The 12120-nt window shown below is 34.4% G+C and overlaps 1 protein-coding gene across 2 annotated transcripts in view; it reads left to right on the plus strand.

Moving 5' to 3' along the window:
- Nucleotides 1-214: 214 nt before the first annotated feature.
- Nucleotides 215-12120, plus strand: part of LOC124363324 (fatty-acid amide hydrolase 2-A-like) — a 41396-nt gene continuing 29490 nt past the window's right edge. Inside the window, exon 1 of one of the 2 annotated variants that reach the window (XM_046818569.1) lies at nt 215-432. In XM_046818569.1, the coding sequence (XP_046674525.1) occupies nt 403-432 (30 nt within the window). In that variant the 5' untranslated portion in view covers nt 215-402. Of the gene's footprint in view, nt 433-2861; nt 2955-12120 lie in introns of those variants that run through there. The other variant, XM_046818571.1, reaches the window with a different exon arrangement.

A 12120-nucleotide genomic window follows, 5' to 3' on the forward strand; every position in this document is an offset into this window, starting at 1 on the left:
AAATGAGTTGTATAATGTGACCTGACTGTACATATACACACTGTGTTCACTGAACTGGTCTTAATTACCTTTCATTGAATGAATGCACTTAAAAGAATGTTTTTTGTTTCTAGGTATTACCAAGGACATTCCAAACGCAGTACTCTTATCCAGTCAACAGAATTCGCTAGTGTAGCAGAAGGCTCCATCTGTGATAGTACTAGACTTGGGCGTCGTATCGTCTGTTAACTTGTCTTGACAACGTAATGTCCTGAATTACAGTGCGATAATTGGCTCTCTTCAGACGAACATGATTCCAGAGTCTTTGACAGCGTGAGAGAGTGCAGACGTTGATCTGAGAGGAAGGTAAACTTAACATTTACTTCGAATCCTTCCATTGCAAAGTCTTCCAAGGTAGTTGTCATGTTAGCCCAGGAACTTCTAAGGCTCAAGGTGCGTATCTCCATGTACAGCTCAGATGTTTCATTACATTTCATATTTATGCAATAAGTTAACCTCTGGACATTACCATTTGCCTGCCACTTACTTCTTATTTATATAAAGTTTTGTTTCATTTCTTATTTTATACTTAAGAGAATATTCCATGAGGATTCGTTGGACAATCACAAGCCCCTTAGTAAGTATAATTTTAATACATCTGATACGTAAAAACAATTACTTTCTATAATTTTTGTATCACTTAACATTTAAATGTGTTTAACTAAATAAAGCCTATATTTTTTACTATTGTTTTTCCTACAGGCAAATTCTTAGATTGTGGTCTTTTCCCAAATAAATTAAGGATGGCTATAAAGTTATAGAGTAGGCCTATAATTGAAGGGACCCTAAAATAAATAATGAACATACCATTGAGAAAACACTGTAAAAGTAGAGTTTTGAAGTTTAATAGTTTTTTTTTTTTAATTTTCACATGCCATATTTATAATAGATCAAAATACATTTTAATAACATAAAAACAGAATAAAATACATTTTGTAAATCATTTGCAACCAATAAAAATTATACTTCACTTGGAATATTATGTATGCTCTGAATATTTTCCATTAACTTTCTTTGCATTTCTCCCCTTATTTAGGACCGAAAATTATGAGTGGAACAAGTCATTTTTTTGTTTTAAATCTTTTATAATTTTGAAACTTAATATTTGAAACAAACTTAACTTTTGAGTTCAAAAAAGAATATTAAGAATATAACTTATATTCAGGTGGCAGACATTTTGTGTCACAAAGCTTGTTCTGTGGGTCAGCACCAAGCTAAATATTTTGTTTTAGAATGTTAATCTATTTTAACAGTATAGTAATTACCTAATTTTGGTTAACTAATTTTAAATACTGGTTTTTTATTATTGTCCCAGTGTACTCAATATAACGTCATGTGCTGGTATATAACTGTACTGATATAAAATTATATACTGTTATGATTTATTACTAATCACTGTGTGTACGTTCTCCGCTATGTAGTCCGCAAAGAGAACGTGGGAAACGCGGGAACAGGTTTTAGCATTGAATACAGTATTTTCTCATAAACTGTTACACATTATTAACATAAAAAGTTATTCCGTGCAGCCGACTAAGCGAGAATGTTAAATTGTAACCAGACAATCTAGACAGAGCTGCAAAAGAGTATTTCCTTCACTACTAATTATACGTATTGACAAGACGTGACATCTTCCTATTTGGCGAACAGTAGTTTCGTATAAATGTTGTTGATTTGCTTTAAGGTTTTTGTAAATATTAAGCCAAAAGTAGATCGATAGAGCAATCGAACAAGTATATGGAAGTTATAACTGAAACCTGGTTCTGGAAAATTCATCCAAATTGTTATTTCAAAAACATTTTCAAATGTTACAATTAGTCTTTTACAACCACTCAAGATATTCTCCTTAAATAAGCGGAAAATTACAACCACGAGTAAAATAGTAGTAGAATAAAAATGGCTCCACGAATATTCTCAGAATTTTAACTAGTAAAAAAGTCTACCAAAAGAGACCATTTAAAAATGAGGCCCATGGAAGATCAGTTGAAAATACATTTTGTATAGTTTTTACATAAAATACTATTTAGAGGGATTGCATGTTTTTACAGAAAAACCTTTTGTATTTCTTTACAGAAAAGTTATTGTCTTGCGTCATAATTTATATGCATGTTGCAAAAATTTACATTTCGTAAATGAGCGATTACAATTGAATCTGGTTAAAACATTTTCAAAAACTACCAAATTAAATTCCCAGTCCTTGTGGAGCAGTTACAATAATATTTACATTTATCCCTGCCTTCATAATGTGTTTATATATGATCTGTGACCAAACAAAAACGATTGAACTTAAAACTAGCTAACCACTTTTTTGATTATAGCATCTTTATTGACGGTGGAAGGTTTTAAAATATAACAAAATTCCAGACATTTCCCATCGCTGTGTGTTACAAAAAAAGTATAATACTACGTTTCGAAGATTGAGATATGCGCACCCTCTCTTTCTACATTGTACACTTGAAATAAGGGTAGATTTCAATCCTCGAAAGGTTGTGTAATACTTTTTTTAACACTTTAAATCTTAACACTATTAATAGATCGTATAATTATGTAATGTTTCTCATCATAAAAACCCTCATCAACTGAGGTGGGTGGAGGCGGCTGGTATTTAGAGTCATGAGAAAGTGTTGTTTAATTGTTAAGCTCAATTTTGGAGAAAACTACACACAATTTATCATAACTACAATAATTATATGACGTTTTACAAAACCTGCAGCCAAAATACATGGGAATAAAAGTGGTTGAGGGTTCGACCTTGTTTCGTGGGACAAGGTCGTTTCGGTACAGACGGAAGGATGTACATCAAAATATGTGATCGTTTCAACTATAGACCTGTATCACTGTTGCGTCTGCCGGCAGCTGACTGAAGCAGCCACAACCAGTCGACTGGTGGCAGCCAACCAGGCAGCATAAGCCAAGAGGTGAGTCTTTCTACTTTCTCTGCTCTCGCGGCCAGAGCTCTTTACTGGCAACGCCGTTCGAAGAAAGTCGCTCCTTCTCTGATTAATTATTCTTTCCTATCTTTCCTCTCCAAACTAAAGATAGAAAAATCCGTTTTCGTTAAGTAATTATCCTATTTTTATTAATTTTTGTTCACTCAATATTTTATTTGTTTTGTTTACTTTCTCTACAATATTGCTAATTATCAGAATTCTTATCTTTCATATCCATTTCTCCTTCAGATTACTTCTTTCAATTAAAATTTTATAAAATTAATCTACACACTGTTCAGATAAAATTCTAATCCTCAAAATTTCAACTCGAGTCTACGCACAGGCCATTAAGGCCCATGGGTAGGCCCCTCACTCTTTCCCCATGTAATTTTTCATCATATATAAATTAGGTAGCAAATTAACAAAATCATAAATGCTGTTTTCTGTAGGTTTATATTATTTTATTTTAATTGCTATCTTATTTCAATATATGGATTATATTTCTATGTGATATAAGACCGTTTAATATTGTTTAGCGTTAAATTATTTAATGCTATTTTGAATTGTAATACTTGAATATTATTGTATATTTCATTACCATTAGATATCCAAATGCGTTTTTCTTTTTCAATATAAAATATTTTTCTTTTGTTTTTTCAGTAACTTGTGGAAATAAATGTGATTTAGTTTGGATTCTCCAGTAACTTTCATATTTTTACTGGAGATATAGTCTTAATTGTAATGGTTGCATGATAATAATTATTATTCCAATACATTAAGCAATTAAGATTTTCCCCGAGTTTTGATTTCTGTGAATGCTTTTAATACAGACAAAGTAGAGTATGTGTATATTGTGAAGCACAAATACATAATTAAAACCGTGTGTTTTGTTTTATGAGTAATCAAACAGTAATTAAAATTTTAATTATAACCCCCTCTAATTAAAGAATCATAAATAGCTTAGGGCGATATACAGTTTAATTTTAATTCTATTAATCAACGGCAATTCATGAGTCGCACCCTTGCCTATATTTAAGCTTCACTTGTATATGTGGAACAGCGAGTTTGGTTATGTCGCGTGTCCATGGAATTCGGCTGAGCGTCATTGAAGCCTAAAGACAAAATTTCAATTTTCTCTGCCGAAGGGATGTATTTTTATGTATATATAAGAATTATGGTGTAAAATAATGTATGCATAATAAATTGTGAAACAAATGTATTATTATGTTATTTTTTCTTTTTACTCATTACATGAGTAAAATTATCTGTTTGTGTCACTCCCTCCCATTGATGAATCAAACCAAACCATGACTTTTAAATTCTGAGTGGTGGTAGGATGCAAATATTCTTTAAAGAAACTTTGGTCAAGTTCTAAAAAACACGAGGCAATCTTATTGACGATACCAGTGCTGTCTTGTACTCACCCTGTCTGGAATAACTTGGTTATGAAGTACCTTGGAGCGACTTCATTCATGGTTATCAATACGTAATCTCCAATTAATAATGTTGATAAGAGTAATGTTACAAAATTTGACCTGGTGAATAAAGTCCACGAGACATTTCATTACATCGGTGATTCTCTCGTATATTTAGATCATGTTTTAAACAAAGAAATTTTAAAAACTGTATTTCTGACAAATTTACCCTTTTCTCATGTACGGAGTCACATTGTGGGTGGGGAGGGGGGCTACTAAATTCTCTTTGGCGAGAGTTTTTGTGCTTCAAAAATGGCCGCATAGGATTGTCTATGGCTTCGGAGTTCTAGAGGATATTTTCGTAGAGCGAGAATCTTAACTCACTTTAATTCTTTTATCTCACTTTTTGTCAAACGTGTTTCAATAATAAACATATTTCCTCCTTATTGCCACCAAGTGTAATAAAAAAACACAAACAGTTGCATAATTACTAAACATAGATAAAGTTCATCCAAAATTTCATTACTATATTTAGGGCAAACAATATTTAATTTCTTGTGTGACACTATAAAACACTGCCCTGACAATCGCACTTTAAATCCATGTTAGGATCATTTCCTTATAAATAAGTAATTATCAAGACAACTTATCAGGATTTTTCAAATATTGTTCACTGTCCCTCATAATTTTAATAGTTGTGTTAACAGTAGTTTAAGAAATAGTATTTTTATACGTTATAACTATGTTAGAAACATGTAATATGTCAATAAACAATAAAGTATTCTATTCTACTGACTACATTAAGAGGTGGTCGGATGCTACAACGAAGAGAGAAAAGTTCACAAGCCTCTTCCATAAGAAAATAAATTTGCATATCGACTTGTGATTTTCAGAATCCAACAAAATTGACGACGGATGACAAGAACAAGCGCGTCGTTCCATATTTCAAGAACGTGATCTAGTTTCTCCTCTTCTGCATTGGACCCGATAAGACAAAAACAGAACCGGGTGTATCAGTTCTGCTCCTTTGGTTTCAAGGTTGCTCACACGTCAGGGTTGGCTCCGTGTGGAAATTCAATTTGAAAAACTTGATCGTTTCTTCACGTTTTCAACAAATAATGATCCAAACCAGCTTCTGACAATATGACCTCTTTCCTGATATTTGCAAGTGACGTGTCAAGATCTTCAGGATAAAATAATTTAAGGAAATGTCCTTCATTAAAAATGTAATACCCGCTATATCCTAGAAATCTATTGACATTTGCGATACCATTGACTCCTGTGACATTTTACCATATGTTTTCTTCAAGGTCCTGTCCACCTGGTGGCATTGTACTAATTGTTGTATTATTACTATTATATATATATATATATATATATATATATATATATATATATATATATATATATATATGTATATATATATATATATATATATTAATTTTATAAATTGTCCTTTTAAATAGCTTTAGTAGTTCTAGAGCGTTCAGTTTATTCTCAAAACTTATATATCGAAAATATGTATCAAAATCATAAATAAAACATACGCTATCATATTAAAAAATTATAAACATGTTTTTAGAGACACATGAATTACATGCAACAGTCTGCAAGCACAGTAAGTGTTAAATGTGGTTCGGTGATCCGTTGGTTTAACCCATTCCTCTGTTAGCATGCTGTTAGTTTGTTGATCCACAAAAACCTGTCTTTTATTACCACTGACTTGCCATATGGAGGTGATGGCTACTCCCACCACGGATTGAACTTCAATTCGTTCTGTGGACTCATTCTCTATTTATTTAAATAGAAGTAAATTAAATAAAGTAACTTTGCATCTTACGTTTTAATTTCTATTAAACGGGTTTCCTCATGGCTATTACAACCGTATGCTTTTGAGTTCTCTCTTCAATGCGGAAGGACACAAAGTCGTATTCATGAAACGCAATACAAGATTATAATCTACTGTACGTTTTTCGGTCCACACCTTGCAAATAATATCAATGTAACATCTACAAATCTTGGGACTTTCGACTTAGCTGTGAAGACACCATATATAATTCTAAGCAGGGAATAATGTGTTACCTCGTTCAATAAACACTAAATCTCTACAACACTGATTGGGCTTCTTAAACTAATCGTACACATTAAACAACAAAGTGCAAAAGTAAGATGTCTTGAATCATGGCAAGAAATTAATGAGTGGTATTTAATTTACAAAACATATTTTTATGAATAAAACTTTGACACAAAAAATCGTGTGATAAGAGAGAGAGAATTATGTCATCGTAGTAAAAGGAACCACATAAAAACACAACAGTAACAAGTATTTTATAAGACAATCACCACGGTAAAATAATATTCTGCCACCTAATCTCATAAACAGTTTTAAGAACAGGTTACATTTCAAATTGTCAGCAGAAATGCAAGGGGATGGATAAAGGATGTATTTACATGAACAGGGTAGGGAATAAATGACCACAGAAGTGGTACTTGCACTGATCACGTGGCACATCTCTCCGACCAATCACAGCTACTCAGGAAATCATGTTTTTCTTTTACCACAATTAACATTGATACTTAGTTGGGATCGAAATGTTGAGAGTGAGATGTGCAACAATTCCCAAGTGATCGCGAAGTACCTCACTGCGAGGTACAAGGTTGTGAAGCAGTCTCATTATAAAACTTAAACTACACTCTGATATCTTAGTTTTGTTTTGTTAGCTTTTAAGTTTCATTTAACATTTTTTTTAACTAAACCTGTTTGTGTCAATCGTTTTAATGATGAAGAATTATTCATTTGTATGATGGAATATCACGTTCATGTGAAGATTTAACGTTTATATTATTAGTTAAACTAAATCAAAAATAATAATTCGCTTGAGGTAGGCTATGCGTACTCTATGGGTAGGCTATGCTTCAATACAATACAGCTATACTAGTGTCGATAACTTTGGCTCGATGGCAGAGCAACGAATTTTGAAAATATAAAATAAAATCACTACATCCGTGTATTCAAGGTTAACAATTCGCCGACGAAGATCCATGAAGGGCTTCAATTTGAGGTTAGTGACCGAAACCAGTTTTGTTTTATGGCCACTAATTACATGATTTCGTGATGAAAGCGTGCGCGGTATGATAATTTGGAATGAAACATAGAGTCAAGAGCAAACTCTTCAGAGAAGTGATTCCAGAACACATAACCGTATCCTTTATTCTAATCATCTTTATCAGTTACTTCACTCCTGATACCGCATATGGTTTCAAGCGCAGACTCTCTAGAGAATCATGTGATCCTATGACACATAACCGTGTTCTTTGTCCTCACCATCCTTATCAGGTACTTTAATCTCCAAACGGTATATAATTACAAGCGCAGACTCTCTAGAGAATCATGTGATCCGATGACACATAACCGTGTCCTTTGTTCTCACCATCCTTATCAGGTACTTTAATCTCCAAACGGTATATAATTACAACGTAGACTCTCTAGAGAATCATGTGATCCGATGACAGATAACCGTGTCCTTTGTTCTCACCATCCTTATCAGGTACTTTAATCTCCAAACGGTATATAATTACAAGCGCAGACTCTCTAGAGAATCATGTGATCCGAAGACACATAACCGTGTCCTTTGTTCTCACCATCCTTATCAGGTACTTTAATCTCCAAACGGTATATAATTACAAGCGCAGACTCTCTAGAGAATCATGTGATCCGATGACACATAACCGTGTCCTTTGTTCTCACCATCCTTATCAGGTACTTTAATCTCCAAACGGTATATAATTACAAGCGCAGACTCTCTAGAGAATCATGTGATCCGATGACACATAACCGTGTCCTTTGTTCTCACCATCCTTATCAGTTACTTTAATCTCCAAACGGTATATAATTACAAGCGCAGACTCTCTAGAGAATCATGTGATCCGATGACACATAACCGTGTCCTTTGTTCTCACCATCCTTATCAGGTACTTTAATCTCCAAACGGTATATAATTACAAGCGCAGACTCTCTAGAGAATCATGTGATCCAATGACACATAACCGTGTCCTTTGTTCTCACCATCCTTATCAGGTACTTTAATCTCCAAACGGTATATAATTACAAGCGTAGACTCCAGAGAATCTTGTGATCCAATGACACATAACCGTGTTCTTTGTTCTCACCATCCTTATCAGGTACTTTAATCTCCAAACTGTATATAATTACAAGCGCAGACTCTCTAGAGAATCATGTGATCCGAAGACACATAACCGTGTCCTTTGTTCTCACCATCCTTATCAGGTACTTTAATCTCCAAACGGTATATAATTACAAGCGCAGACTCTCTAGAGAATCATGTGATCCGATGACACATAACCGTGTCCTTTGTTCTCACCATCCTTATCAGGTACTTTAATCTCCAAACTGTATATAATTACAAGCGCAGACTCTCTAGAGAATCATGTGATCCGATGACACATAACCGTGTCCTTTGTTCTCACCATCCTTATCAGGTACTTTAATCTCCAAACTGTATATAATTACAAGCGTAGACTCCAGAGAATCTTGTGATCCAATGACACATAACCGTGTTCTTTGTTCTTATCTTCCTTATCAGGTTCTTTAATTCCCATACGGTATGTAAATTACAAGCGCAGACTCTCCAGAGACTCTTGTGATCCAATGACAAGATCATACTCATGTCCAACATACTAATCATATCCTTTGTTCTTATCAATCTTACCAGGAAGTGGCATATAATTACAAGAGCAGACTCTCTGGAGAAGTTAGTGATCCAATAACACATAATAGTGTCATATTCTCTTATTCTTCTGATCAGTAAACTTATTCATATAGCATTAAGCTACAAGAGCAGATGCTGCAGTTAAACTGAGCTGACGCAATATGATTTGTTGGTTCACATGTTTTCTGTGAAGAGTTACTGTTACTTATCCGTGTCCTTTGTTCCAGTCATCCTGTAATCACATTACATCATTTACTTACCGATGTAGCATAGAATTATAATAGTTAACTTTTTCTAGATTCAATACATCAGTATTTCCAATAGCTGTTAGTGTAAGCAAGCAGCTAAAATTGCCAATATTACTTGCTGGCCGATGTGCTACCGTCAGCTTAGCCGAAAGTTACTGTTTCTACGCGGAAAAGTACTTGCAATTACGTTTGTAATTGTGATTTGAATTACGGTGGTTCATTATATAATATTACAAATATAACTTTGACCCTTTTAAATGTATAGGCTACTTTTGTTTAATTAGCCTACGATCTGCATGGGCTAGTGATTAATTTTTGTTTGAATTATTATTCTCATTATTTTATTGTAATGAGGAGAATATTCTTCACCTGACGTTCTTCTCTAACAAAAGACATAACACTGTCCTGAGTCAACCAGTACGAAAGTTCCTCCACTTGTTTAGTCACAGGTTTCCTGGAGTGTGCGAGTTTATTTATTCCTTATTGAGTTTTATTTCATCAGGCGCGGGACGGCCTTGACGAAACCGTCCTCGACTCGTTTATTCCTCACGCACGTCGGAACTCTTTACAAGGTCCTCGCCACCGTCTTCGAGCGTTCTTCGAGTCCTCCAGGACCCAAGGACGTCTGAGACATGTCCTCAAGGTCGACTACAACTCACCTGGTGGGTTCAGGGCCGAGAACACCGTTGGGCTAATCGAGAGTGTCCTTAAAATGTATGCTTTAAGGACGCAATGGGGCTAAAATTCTTCACATGCTCAGAAATACCTCAGTCTTTAACGACGGCTCTATATGTGTTTGCCGATCTCTTCCAACTGAGACGCCCAGTCGTTTTATCCGAAAAGAACCTGAAGTTTGACTACGAATCGGTTATTAAACAGACGGTCCGATATAAATTTAGTATTGACGCAATCGATGAGAAGTAGGCACGTAAATATTAGCTTTATATCTGTGTAGGACCAACAGTTTTTGCTTTTGCAGCTTTGCATTTATATTACTTGTTTCTGAAAATTTGGTGGACATATAGCGAGTCGTAAACAACATTCACTGATGATTACGGAGGTTGTTAAACCTGCCATGTACTATGGAGATTGTATGCATTTTTAATTTATGAACCATCTTCTTTACTCCTACTTCTATTTGTTCTCACTTCAGGATTGTTTCTGACATTTGCCACAATGCTGTGATTCCTGGCTTAGGCTAGTGACAACTGGAATGATTTGTTTATTTTAACTATGAGTTTATTTATGTGTTAGGCTAGTATTCAGCTTAGGAAAATTCCAGTTCTCAAAATGATTAAAAAATGTTAGTATTTTAACATTCCGTGGTTCAATCTACCAAAAACATTAAACTGATTAAAATAGGTTCTTTTGTGTCAAGGCCGTAGCGTACATGCATAATACATCTTCTGACACTATGAAGACACTCCCTTTCCTTCTGTGAGGGAAAATGTATAGTCGTGGTGACCGAGCATTTATCAGTGGTTCATAAAAAGCTCGTTTGGAGAAATCTAGCCTTAACAGTTAACGCATACCTGGCCAATCACAAAATGATATAAGTTCTTTTGACCTTCAACTTCATTATCTTATTTCAATGAATTACCTTTTTCATGTTTGGTTTCACACAAAATGCTGCTTCTATGAGAATAGCAGAGATCTAGATGTGGACACTTAAAAATCGTAATAATACATACGTGTAATACATTACGTGTTATGTACTATGAAGTACTGACTGTACTCAATTTTCGCAATGAAGTTGTAAATCAGAAAATAACTCATGAGTTTTTCTGTGGAGATTGTATCAACATTTCTTCAACGTTACGTAGGAAATGCTCGGCAACTTTCCACTTGTTAGGACGTAGAAAGACAGGAAAGTGGTAGTGGCATCTTAGCTTATTCTGTATTCTTTCCGACTTCCCCACAGGCAGGTACTGTTATCACCGTCTGCTTCTGTTTGTTTTTGTCCCCGTGTGCAACGACATCCTCGAAAACAACAATTGATGGGGATAACTGTTGCCGCAGGAAATTGTCCTTCAAGCACACTGGTGGCTGTAGTGGTGACCATCCTGATTGTGACCCTATAAGAACAATATTAAACCTCATGCACATGTACAGCCCTATTTATAGTAGTATAATTATGGAGGATGTCTCATTTTGAAGATATAATCAATACGCAACCAAGAGTTTTTATTTTATTCAGTTTTCTATATTTCTATAGGTTATCCAATAAAAATTCAAACTTTCGCGTTCTTTCTTGTTTAAACCCATATACGTATATGGTTTTCCAATTCCCTTCATCGAACAAACTGTAATGTTGAAAGTGCTGGATGTCAACTAGACATAAATTACCGAACATTAATTTTCCATACTACTGCCCATCAAGTGATAATATGTCATCTGTCAATGAGATAGTGAGTGACAGTACGTATGTTTGTGTAGGCCTTTTTTAAAAGAGAACTTAAGTTTGTTCCCACTCATTTTTATGTAACTGGAAAAGAATGTGTCAAAATAAAAAATAACATTTCGTTATGAAGTTGTTTTCCAATCTCCCTTTCACTATGCCAAAACAATATTTTGTGTCAAATTTGAAGAAAACCTGTTGAAAGACCACCGAGTACAGTGTCTCCATACCAGTAGGTAATGTTTGAAAAAAAATCTCTCAAAACGTGTTCTAGTGATGGATGTTTGGGTACAACTTAAGAAAATATTAGTAATTCAAAAACTCACATTTTCTAAGAAATGTCCAACCAATGTTTTTCGCTCC

Source organism: Homalodisca vitripennis, chromosome 5 (genome assembly GCF_021130785.1).
Source record: "Homalodisca vitripennis isolate AUS2020 chromosome 5, UT_GWSS_2.1, whole genome shotgun sequence".
NCBI lineage: Eukaryota > Metazoa > Arthropoda > Insecta > Hemiptera > Cicadellidae > Homalodisca > Homalodisca vitripennis.